Consider the following 12,333-nt stretch of genomic DNA (forward strand, 5'->3'; position numbering starts at 1 on the left):
ACATAGAGAACATGCTCTTAGACTCTCCTTACGTTATGATATAGTTAACTAGGTGCTGTCCATGTATTTCTTATAAATAAATCCATTGTTATAGAACCTACTTGAATTCTGTAATCAATGCTACAAATCGGATTCTTGTTCTCAAAGCACTCTATTGCTGTTGTGATTCCTCGCCAGCCAGTGGATCTGGCAGTTGAGTCTGAGGAATCAGATGAGGACGAGGGGCCTGGAGTGACATTAGAGTCAGAGGAAGGCTCTGAGGAGCTGCAAGACTTAGTCGTACAAGGAGCCTGGCCCCTCTACTCGTGCTCAGGATGAGACATAGCTGTACTGGGAGCCTGACTTGGACAGTGATGAAGAACAGCTGGGAAAAATGCACGAATGCGCAGGCAAGAGAAGCGAGTAGGACAGAGGAATGCAATGGGGCGGCTCCAAAGACAAAGGAGAAGGCACTAGGAAGCCATGCCTTAGCTGAATTATAAAAGGGAAGGTGTGGGAGGTGCTAGTTGTTAAAGGCAACCATTCGTGTTGAGGATCGAGTTTCTGTGGACTGTTTTTGTTTGCCTTGGACATTGACTCAGGTCCCTGAGAATAAAAGGGGTTGCGGTTTCTTGCGGTTCCTGCCTGTTTCTTGGAAGAGGGGTTTCTCCTTGTGAGCAAAACAAGGACTTATGTAGGCTGGGACAGAACAATTGCACACATATAGGATCCAGGCTGATTAGAACTCCCCTACTCCTAGCAATTATGCTTATGATTGCAAATAAGTAAACATACAATCTTACCAGCTGGTAGAGTCAACTCAGAGAAAGTTATCAAACAAAGGTCTGATTGAAAAAATACATTTTTGTGGGGAGTGAAACACAATGATTCTTTTGTGCAATAAAAATACATTCTTTATTCCCAGAAAAATGCATGTGTCAGATAAACATTCAAATAATTGCATTAAAGACATTAAGAGAAAAGCACTAACATAAACCTAAATGCTATACAACTATATCAAGGTACACTATTCTGTAAAAATCACTCTGCCTTATTCCACATTTTACAGAAATGTTAAAGACGTAATAGTATTTGAATGCTGCTGGAACTTCTGTTTACATTCCATAGTATTCCTCACAAACATCTATATTCCTCACAGATTATCATAATTAAATTCCTATAGTAATATTAGTACAGTATTAAAACTATACAAGCATTAGGAAACATTTGTCACAGTCAATTCACAGATAGGTGAACCTATTATAATATAACTCTGCTTCACCTATTCTGAACAATGCCATGACTATCAAAGAATTAACCAGTGATGGCTTTTGATTAACGCCAGTTGTCCTACATATATACTGATAGGTGGCATATCAAAGTTTCATAATTTTTCTGGAATATTTTTCCTCAGTGTTTGACATCTGCATGGGATCATCATCAGTCTAACTAAATAAATTCTAACAAATTGCTGCACACATTTTTTGGCTATTATGTAATCTACAGTATATTCCAAATCCTCCCAATGAAATACCGTAGTAATTTGTAGAGTTGTAATGAAATAGTGATAAAGAGGGCATGCATAACCTGACGATTATTCTTATAAAAACAACAAACAAAAGGATGGTTTTCCTGTCATTTTCAACTAATTATGGAAATAACAGCTGCAGCTAGCTTTGAATGCTATCAGATGAAATTGGCAAGATGGAGGGAAAAAAAAAGAAACAATGTAGTCCCCTTTTAAGTGCATATCCATTTTTACCAGCAACATTTTTTTCTTTTTCATTTTTTCTCCAGCTTAAGAAGCAATTATATGAAATCTGAAAGCTAAGTCACTATTACTAAATTTGTAGCTTTAGTTGCTGTAGCTATTTGTATTTTCTCTGACACGCCAACTAATCCACTTGGATTTCTTTTACTGGTTATGGGTGTTATAGCTACAGGGGTTTTTTTTTAACCACTATTACTGAAGAATAAAGTTTATACAGAAAATTCCTAATATTACGCACTAAGAAAATAGAATCCATACCCTTAAAGTATTTAATCTTATAAGCATCCAAAAATAAAATGAAGTAAAAAAGTAAAATATATTATGGCATTTGGCAGCATATTGCCCTGTATAATTTTCTATATGTGCCATACTAGAAAACAGCTTTTGTTTGCCGTCATGGCTATTTGGTCCATGTCGCCTCTTTTGAAACAATGCTGCTGGTTTTGGTCAGAACCTTACAAATTCTTACTAGGTAATAGCCTTCAATGGCACTAGGCTCTTGGATTAAGCCATTTGTCAACTGAAGTTCAACAGGCATGTTAAATATACAGTATCTTGAAACACTGTTATTTACAAAATACTCTTTCATAATGTCGAACCTCAGCCATTTCTTTCAGATATCAATGGAAGAAAATCCCCTATTCAATATGTTTCTACATATATCCTGATATATTAGTTAAATATCATAGAAACTGCTTCTTTAAAGAGTAGGACAGGAGTGGGGAACCTTGGCTTTTATGACTTGTGGACTTCAACTCCCAGAATTCCTCAGCCAGCAAGATTCCCCACCCCTGGACTAGGATAAGAAACAAGGCACGAACAGGTATAAGATGTGTGATGTTTTTCATTACAGCATTTTATGTTATGATGTTATTTTACAATAACCGTTCAAGGGAATAAAATACCCAGTTTCATTAACATGAGGGCACACATCTGAAGTCTTCATAATGTCAGACAGACCCATTTTTTCATTTGTTACAGAAGACCATCATCTCAAAACTTATTTATAAGAACAGATCTGTTAATCTGTGACACATCCGTGAGAGAAAATGTTAAGCTATATTGTATATAACCAGCTTGTGTCTCCTTTTTTTTAGGTAATAATAAAACCAATCTTCCCAAACATTATATATACTGCTTTTCAAAAACTCTTTCCCAGCTACTGCATAATTTCATACAATCTTAAAACTTTCTTCAGATCGGCTATGAAAATATCAGCTCCCTCATCAGATAGATCATTGACATCTGGCAAGAAAAGGTTTGCTTTATCAGAGGTAATCAAATTATGTGACAGAAAGTGCACACCAATTTTATTGCAATAGTTTACCATTATCTTGTTAATATCTTTTTGGACTAGTTCCATGCATTGAGGCTTCTGATTTTCTCTCCAACTATATCTTGGTAACAGTGAAGACCAAACTATAACAGTATCTGGGAATGCTCTTTTAAGAATGCCTAAATCATTTCGCACTGAGATAATGAATGAAGTATTATTTGAGTTATACAGATCATCTTCACCAAGATGAATTATTATTACTGATGGAGGAGATCGGAGATGATAAATTTCATGCAAAAGAGGCATAAGCTGGTTCCACCTCATGCTCGGTATCCCACGCCAAAACACATGCGCCCGTGAAGTTGAGATGCCCAACTGCAGTCCATGAGGGTGACTTTGCGCTCTTTTCTCCAATGTCGAGATCACAGAATTCCCACATATCCATATTTCCTTTGGTGCAGGTTGCAGATTTGCAATACCTAAAGACAAAATATCACATTAACTCCTTTGGTTCAAGTTCTACATAAATTTATTATTCCAACCTCAGAACAGCAATAATCCCCTTCTGGTTTGACGTCATGGTGGGACAGACGCAGAAAGATGGGGCTCTGTCTTCTGCTTTTGATTTTGCCCCGCCCCGCTGGGAACCCTAAAAAGGGTTGAAAGTCGCCCCAAAGAGGCGATGAGCAAGGAGGGGTCCCTCGTCGATCGTGGGAGGGCAGCGGCCCTTCCTTTTGATCCAAGGAAGCCCTCCAAACAGGTGGGGGAAAGACTGGCTACATATATATATATACGGCTCTGAAATTTGGGGACTAAAAGTATTTTTAAGATTTTTTTTTTTTTTTAAAAAAAAGAGACTTGAAAAGTTTGCAACATAAATTTGGATTTTAAAAGCTGAAAAACGGTGTTAATGACATCTAGTGGTGAACTCTGGCACTACAATTTATTATGCCTAAAAGAAACTTGGCTCAAAACCCAGACCTAGATAAGACTCTGGCTGGCCTTAGAAAGTTTCACCTTTGAAGACTGCAGCTGGGAAAGGGAGGGGGGAACCTTTGGGGCTGCTTATAGGCCTGCCTGAACTATGAATACAAATACTGACTTTTAGAGCTGCGTTGTGGAACTATTTTCCTGTAGAAGAAACATGAACTATTGCCTGAGATGATGGAATACTTTGGATTATAAATCTTGATTGATAAACAACTTTTAATGATTCTTTTTTCTCCCTGGACAGAAAGGATATATTTCTCATGGGACAGAAAAACTTGAATTTTACTTATATTTGCTTAGGGGAGGTTTAAGAATGAATTGATAGGTTGGTTGGATAATCTGGAGCTCCAATGACAATTGACTGAAACTTTCTAAATCCCTAAACAGACTTACAAAAATAAAATGGATGTTCCATACTTAGCTCTAAATGGTAAAAAAATATTGCTAACATCTGTCCCCAGAAGCCTCAGCTTGACATACCACCAAGAAAATATTGAGGAATCTCAGAAAGAAATTCTCTCCATGTTGAAATCAATACAAGAAACAATTGCCTCAGCACGTGATGAGATTAAAAATAACACAAAAGAGATAAAAGAAAAAATTTCTAATCTAAATCTACAAACTCAGAAAATGACTACAGAGAAGGAAATAGCAACCCAGAAAATAGAAGGAAAACTAGAGAAAGCAGATCCAAAGATGGAGGACCTAAAGGAAGGAACTAATGGACAGACTCAGACAAATGAAGAATTAGAAGACATAACAATAATATCGGAAATGGAAAAGACATTCTACCAACCAAAATCTCAGAACACACTTGAGGGTAAGGAAGAAGAGCCGATAGAATGGAAGATAGAGCTGTTAACAGAACTGTGGAGAATTGGAGAAGGAGGGAGGCTGTTTAATGAATATCAGTGGGCTGAGCATTCTTCCAAAAATACTTTAACCAAATTGTCTTTCTTATTCCAAACAATATACACAAAAATAGAGGAAGAATTACTTGATGATTCAAATATGTTAACTTGGAAAGTTAGTTGGCAAAAGAAGAAAGCTAGAGTAAGACTGAAGAAAATAGAAGCTTTGACCTATTACAGTGATGGCAAACCTTTTAGAGACCGAGTGCCCAAACTGCAATCCAAAACCCACTTATGCATCGTCGGGTGCCGGATGGGTGTGGCCCATTGGCTGGGCATGGCTGCGGTGGTAACAGCAGACTGGGTGGGACTAAAAAGTTCAATCAATCAATTCCAACTTTGCAAGATCTTTTTTTTTTCCACAAGAAGTTGAAATTTAGTGATTGATTGAACCTTTTTTTTTTTTTTGTACCTGGCAGTGAAGCCTAAAGCGAAAAGCTTTTATAAAATCCAACTGAAGGCCTATGACTGGGGCGACGGCGTGCGTGCCCACAGAGAGGGCTCTGAGTGCTGCTTCTGGCACCCATGCCATAGTTCGCCACCACTGACCTATTAGATGGGATATTATATTATTAGATGTTTGAATATGGTTGAGAATAGATTGTTAGAAATAGAAGTATTATCTTAACTAGAAAGACAAGATTTGTAATCAGAGTATCGTATTTTGACATGAAAAGGGAAATAAGAAAATGTTAAGCTTGAATAAGGGAAGCTTTTGGTTACCCAAATATAACTTGCTTTGAAATTATAAACGATAGGGACATTTGAATATGGATGGGAAATTATTTTTTTTTTAAAAAAGCAAAAACAGGATATTGACTGAATAAATGGATATTGAATACAAATGCAATTAAGATATGTTTTGGTTAGAAAAGACATTTTAAACTGATATTATTGATGTTATTAGAAAAATGTAACAAAGATGTTGATGTTCAATTTTATATTTATTAACAATAAGAAATGTATTTGCCTAGTGTGTGAAAACGTGTATTACTGGAAGAAGAGAGGAAGCATTGGATGGTGTAATATTGGACCTAGATTGAGGAAGTTAATATGTACCACTGAATTACTAATAGACCCAGTCAACATGTTGTCTAAGTATTTGATTGTAAAACTAGAAAATTAATAAAACATTTATTTTAAAAAAAGAACAGCAATAATCCCTCTTGAAAGTAAAATATAAAATGTTACTATAATGGACAAATTATATCAACATTCTCAAAAACAAAATCAAGAAATGCAAGTTAATTATATCTTCAAGTATGTACCATACTTAAATTTCAGAATATTTTTAAAATGGATTATCCAAATGGAATGAACAGAACAGGGGATGATAAGGAAATCAGTTCAACCATGAGGTTGAAGATGAACTGGCACAAAAACAAGGAATATAGTCTTAAAATATATATGCTGATTAACAGAAGCAGATGCAAGGAATGTTCTCTTTACATTTTGGGGCCACCACTATTCTAAGACAAGCAAGAGCTTGGCTTACACCAATGGTTTTCAACCTTTTCTTCATCATGGATACCCTTTAAATACCATTTGTGACCACAGACCATGATCACGGACCACCAACACTTAAAGCCTTAACTTAAATCATAACATTTCTTTTTATTTTTTTTAGAAAAAAGGTTGCACTTTATTGAAGAACATTTCTTCAAGCCTTCACGGACCCCGTGACATCCCAGACCCCCAGGGGTCCACGGACCACAGGTTAACCATCGTCACCGCCATTAATTTTTCACCCAGTAGCAGCAGTAATACATAAGAAAAGTCATAGAACAGTGCTATTCATAGATTGTGATCTGTCATAGTGCCATCTCCTATGGAATAGTCTTATCTTTTGAGATTTAAAGAATCAAAGATCTCTTAGCTTTTCAAAAAACTGGCCTTTTCCACAGATGTTACGGCTGGAGCCCCAAAAATACGTATATTCTAAATAATGCCTTAATGGTTTTTCTATGAATTTATTTTTAATTTTGATCATGGAGTTTTTATAACAGCTTTGTTCCATATAGTATCAAGATTGTTAACTGTCAAGATTCCCCCTCCCCTTGTATTCAAAATGGACTGTAATTAATATAAGTTTTGGTGTCATTTTTGTAACTTGGCATTTTGGTGCTGCTGCTATTATATTATTATTATCCTTGGGATGGTGACATTATTCGGTGGATGGCATTTCATTCTTTTGAGAGCAGTACATTAGAATTTCATTTTAATATGTGCCATTGTTTATACAGATAAATGACAATAAAGTCTATCTTATTATTTTTTGCACTGACTGCTTGCCGCCTAAAGTTATGTATTTAAAATGGCTAGTCAGTCATTTTGAGACCATCATGTGTGTAAATGTAGGGAAAGCAGTTTAATCTGAACTAGAGAGAACATCACAGCTGTATTTGTGGCATCTCCCTGGAGCTCAAGAATCAGAAATACCCAGCTGTTTTCACCTGAGCTTAAACTGTGATTGTTTCACTATTGTAAGAATCAAAGAATCTCCATAAACATGTAAGAATCACACTGTCTCCCAATTCTGAGTGGGGAAAAATGTGAAAAGTAAGGTGAAGGGGCAGGATTAAAGCTTGAAAAATGGGGGAAAAGACAAAATAGCAAAGATCCAGTCTAGAATTAGTATCTAGGAAGATTCTATAGCAGATCACAAAATATCTGATTTACAAGGACTTTGAAAACTACAAGAATTACAGTAAGTCAGCAAGAATTTATCAAGAACAAATCTCACTAGAGCAGCGGTTCTCAACCTGTGGGTCATGACTCCTTTGAGGGTAGAATGACCATTTCACAGGGGTTGCCTAAGACCATCGGAACCAAGACACCGCCCTGCATCCGTCTCCACATGGCCTCCTCCGCCATTTGCAGAGAGAGAGAGAGAGAGAGAGAGAGAGAGAGAGAGAGAGAGAGAGAGAGAAGGGGGCACTTTCGCTTCACTTCTCTCTCTCTCAGGCGGACTTACCTCCTGTACGGCTCCTGATTGGCCCTGCGCCCGGGTGCCCCACCCCCTGGGAGAAGTGTGGCTAGGGCCTCGTGGCCTCGAAGCCATCCGGGAAGCCCCGGGATCCCTGCTGGGAACAGCCCGCTGGAGACTCTGCTGAGCGGGCCAGCCCTCCCGCAAGCTGCAGCCCAAGGGAGACCAGCCCCTGCGATCCCCAGCCAGCCCGACCATTGGACCTGCTGGCCAGAAAGGTGCGCCGCAGTTCAGGCTGCCGGGAAGGAAGAAGGAGATGCAGCAAAGGTAGGAGAGAAGAGCCACCTCCTGGGGCCCAGCGCTGGCGGTGGCTTCCTTGCCCTCCTCTTCCTCCTTCTGCTGCCAAGGCGGCTCGTGTGGGTGCTGGGGCAAGAGGGGTGCCTGGGGGGAGCAGCCGAGGTGGCACTGGCAGGGTCCGTGCGGCACCAGCCCCCACTGCGGCTCCATCGATGGACGGAGGACGAGGCTGGGCAATGCGGAGTCCTGGCGGTGGCGGCGGCCGGGCCAGGGGTGGCGGGGACCCCCGACGATGCTACCATGCCGCCCGTCCTGCTCCCCCTCCCTGCCCGTTTGGCTGAGGAAAGAGGGAAAAAGAGAGGAAAGAGGGAGAGAGAGGAAAGAGAGAGAGGAAAGAGAAAGACAGGAAAGAGAGAAAGAGGAAAGAGAAAGAGAAACAGGAAAAGAGAGGAAAGAGAGAAAGAGAAAGAGGGAGGAAAGAGAAAGAAAGAGGAAAGAGAGGGAGAAAGAGACAGAGCGAGAAAGAGAAAGAGGGAGAGGAATGGCGCTTCTCCAACCAGGCTGGGCGGAGCGGCCCTGCCCCCCCCCTCCCCGGCCAGCTGGATAGGGGGTTGGGGGTCACCACAACATGAGGAACTGTATTAAAGGGTTGTGGCATTAGGAAGGTTGAGAACCACTGCACTAGAGTAACCATGCTTCACCAAATTCTACTGCTTTGTGTCTCATTCTGAGCACCACACTTGAAGAAGGATTAGGAGATATCAGGAAAGGTTCAGAGATGGGTGACAAAGATTATCAAGGGACTAGAATATAAGCTTATGAAGAGAGATTGAAGGAGCTGAAAAAAGATGACTGAGGTCCGTATGGTAGTACTCTTCAGCTAAAAGACCTGAAAAGATGCTACACAGAAAAAGATCAAGATCTTCTTGCTTCAGAGTACAGAAATAATAGATTTAAGTGATAAGGCAGGTTCTGATTAGAAAAATTAGATATTGGGGGAAAAGTCATAGTATTCGGAGAAGTGGTATGCTCCTATTCCTACATTGAAGCCAAAGCGAAAACAGTCATTTGTCGGAATTGGATTTGAGGGCCAAAATACCCCTTTGTAACTCAATGATTCTAACTCTCTGTATTTCCTGATCTTGGTAACTTAAAGCTGCAAATATGATTGAGGTACACAGCTTACAGTGAAACATGCAGTTTCCATATTATCGCAATTAGTTACACATTACCTTGCTTTTTCAACAGCTATCGGGATGAGACAAAGATTATCAAAGGACTAGAATCAGTTCGCATCACATTAGGAACTTATGGATTGAGAGGTTTTTCTATCCCACTAATTTGTGCTTAATTTTTCTGGCAGAGATATGAAGTCAACAGAAGTTCTTGCACATTATCATGACAAAGTATAGAGATTTCTGAACAAGAGAAACACTGGAAAGGCAGTCTCAACATTCTAGTGGGTTGCCTTATTTAACTTACCCTCCGCTGAGCACTCAACAGTTATTACAGCAGTACGTTTCTGATTGACTACCTTCTTCCTTTTGTCTACTCTTGCCGGATCCACGTTCAACGCTGGGACACTTTCAGCGGCTACTCTGCCCGCTGGACCTAGCAAGCCACGTCGACCAGCTGCTATAACTGCATCCAGGGCTTTCACAAGAGAGGGGTTTGGCGGGGGGCCCTCGGGATGAGGGGGCTGGGCATGTTTATTTCCCACAATGTTAGAGACCCCGAGGCTAGCGTCGCTGGGCCTGATGGGTACCATTGCAGAAAGATTCAGGCCGTTTGGGACGATTTCAACTTTACGGTGGAAACAAGGGACGCTTCCCCTGAAGCTGCCTCCCCCTTCCAAGGACCGTGCTTAGCCAAAGGCCAACTTAGGCTAGAGAGGCGGCGTGAGCGGACAATGCTCCACCCAAACTAGAAGGAGCCGAGAATTCTGTCGCGGGGCCACAATAGGCAGGGGCACAGTACAGGATCTTCCGGGGCAGATGTGTATTAGTGACTCTAGGGCCGCAAGGCGTCCAAAGTCCTGCCCTTGCCCTGCCTCGACCCCGCCAACCCTGCCACCCCGGGGCTTCTCTGGGAGACAGGCCCTGCTAGCATTAGCCGTTCCTGCTAAGATGGCGGGGGCGGCAGGGAGCCCGGCTCCGAAGAACTTCGTGAAGGCCGAGTCTCCGTCCGGCAACTTTTGCGCGACAGGGACTTCTTAACACGTCCTTTCCAGCGGCTGTTGCAAAGATGACTCAAAAGCCATGCTTCTCCATCGAGTCGTCCACGCCGCGGGTGGAGGGGGGGGCGGTGTAGCCAAACACAGCGTTTCGTTACCCTGGAAACCACTCTCCGGTCACGTTCCCTCTTCTAATCCCGACTGAGATTTCATCAAGAGTTACGGAACAAGAGCAACAAAAGAGAAACGGCGGGATCGAGAAGAGAACGGTTCCGCCCGACCGCCTTGGCTTAAAAAAAAAAAAAAAAAAAAAAAGCCTAGAGGATCAGAATTACGCATGCGCATTAACTTCACTGGGTTCCATAGATGAGTAAAATAGAAGCGTATGGCGCGCTCATTTCTAAGTTTCTTTAAATCCCTTTTTCTCCTGGGAAGAATCGGGCCCTGTAATAGAAAAACAGCGGACTAATCCATAATTTTATTTTGTTATTATTACAAAGCAAATAGTCCCTCTTAAATTATGTGAAAAAGTTATTTACCACAGCAACATTAGCTATTATGCTTTGAATGTTTAGTCTTAGGAGATACATAAGCAAGAAAAAAACCCGATAAGTTGAAGGTTGCCCAGAGCCAACAAGCTCAACAGCAGCAAACCCCATCTTCCGCAAAGAGCATTATTACTTGCGGGGTTTAAATATGTTTAAATATTTCTAACATTTTTAAGAAATCCAAACACCCAAACATAAAACCCTAGTAAGAAATGACGTAAACTCTTCCATCTTCTTTAGCTAGTTTATGGTTTGTTTTTTCCGTTTCTTAAGAGCAAATCCTACTTCCGCTAGAGAAGAGGAAAACTGAGTAAACGACCATCTTAAGCAGGAAGTTGTAGTGGGTGGATTGTTCTTCATTTTCTTAGATCTACATTCCGCTGTGAACTCCAGGAACATGCGCTGCGCGCCGTTTCCAATGTGCAGATCAGGAGTCGGCCCGAGCGCTACAAGAAGGCGCATGCGCAAAAGGAAAGATCGTTTCAAAGAGCGAACGATCTTTTACATATTGCATCCCTTGCGCAATGTCTTACTGGAGTTTAGGCTAGCTGGATTGGTGGGGGGGAGGTATACTGTGTTTGCATGGCATCTTATCCTTGATTAATTAATCTCAATCTGATTTTGATTGAACGGGAAAAAATTGTTCCCATTACATAACAGAATAAAATGTAGGTGGCTACTTTATGGCTCTGTATTCGGCAACCTCAGCTCTGAATAAGTGCAGGCTTCAAGTAGTTGTGATTATAGCCTTCCTTGGAATTAATTGGGACCATATGATTGACAATGCTTATGCCGTCCCAAAGGCTAGTTGCCTTGGTAAAAGTGCAAAACTTAATTTGACTGTTGCCTTCAAAAGGGATTTGTCAAGCTGAAAAAAGAAATCTTTAAACAAATATTTAGCAAATGTACACTACTACAACTAAAAATTGATAGTAAATTCCACTCTGGCTGTAGCATATAACAATGAACTGCAAACTAAGTGGCCTACATTTAGCCCAGTGATGGCGAACCTTTTAGAGACCGAGTGCCCAAACTGCAACCCAAAACCCACTTATGCATCGTCGGGTGCTGGGTGGGTGTGGCCCACTGGGTGAGTGTGACCCATTGGGTGGGCGTGGCTGTGGTGATAATGGCAGACGGGACTAAAATGTTCAATCAGTTCCAACTTTGCAAGATTTTTTTTCTCCCGCGAGAAATTGAAATTGATTGATTGAACTTTTTTTTTTTTTTTTTTGCACACGGCAACGGAGGCCTAAAGCGAAAAGGTTTTATAAAACCCAGCTGAAGGCCTAGGACTGGGGCGATGGTGTGCGTGCCCATAGAAAAGGCTCTGAGTGCACCTCTGGCACCCGTGCCAAAGGTTCGCCACCACTGATTTAGCCTATTTTGTTGGCCAACCCATCCTTTTATATGGGTGATTATTCTGTATGTTGTATGAACACAACTAAAATGTGATGCTTTT

At 40.9% G+C, this 12,333-nt stretch overlaps 1 protein-coding gene across 1 annotated transcript; it reads right to left on the reverse strand.

Moving 5' to 3' along the window:
* Positions 1-867: 867 nt before the first annotated feature.
* LOC120301171 lies at positions 868-10,628 on the reverse strand. Its single transcript, XM_039328024.1, has 2 exons — positions 9,633-10,628; positions 868-3,505 (listed from the first exon to the last, which is right to left on the reverse strand). Exons 1-2 carry the CDS (start codon positions 9,916-9,918, stop codon positions 2,910-2,912), a joined length of 882 nt encoding a protein of 293 aa, XP_039183958.1. The 5' UTR covers positions 9,919-10,628; the 3' UTR covers positions 868-2,909.
* Between the last annotated feature and the right edge of the window lie 1,705 nt (positions 10,629-12,333).

Source organism: Crotalus tigris, unplaced genomic scaffold (genome assembly GCF_016545835.1).
Source record: "Crotalus tigris isolate CLP2741 ecotype Arizona unplaced genomic scaffold, ASM1654583v1 scf7180000024370.6872682, whole genome shotgun sequence".
NCBI lineage: Eukaryota > Metazoa > Chordata > Lepidosauria > Squamata > Viperidae > Crotalus > Crotalus tigris.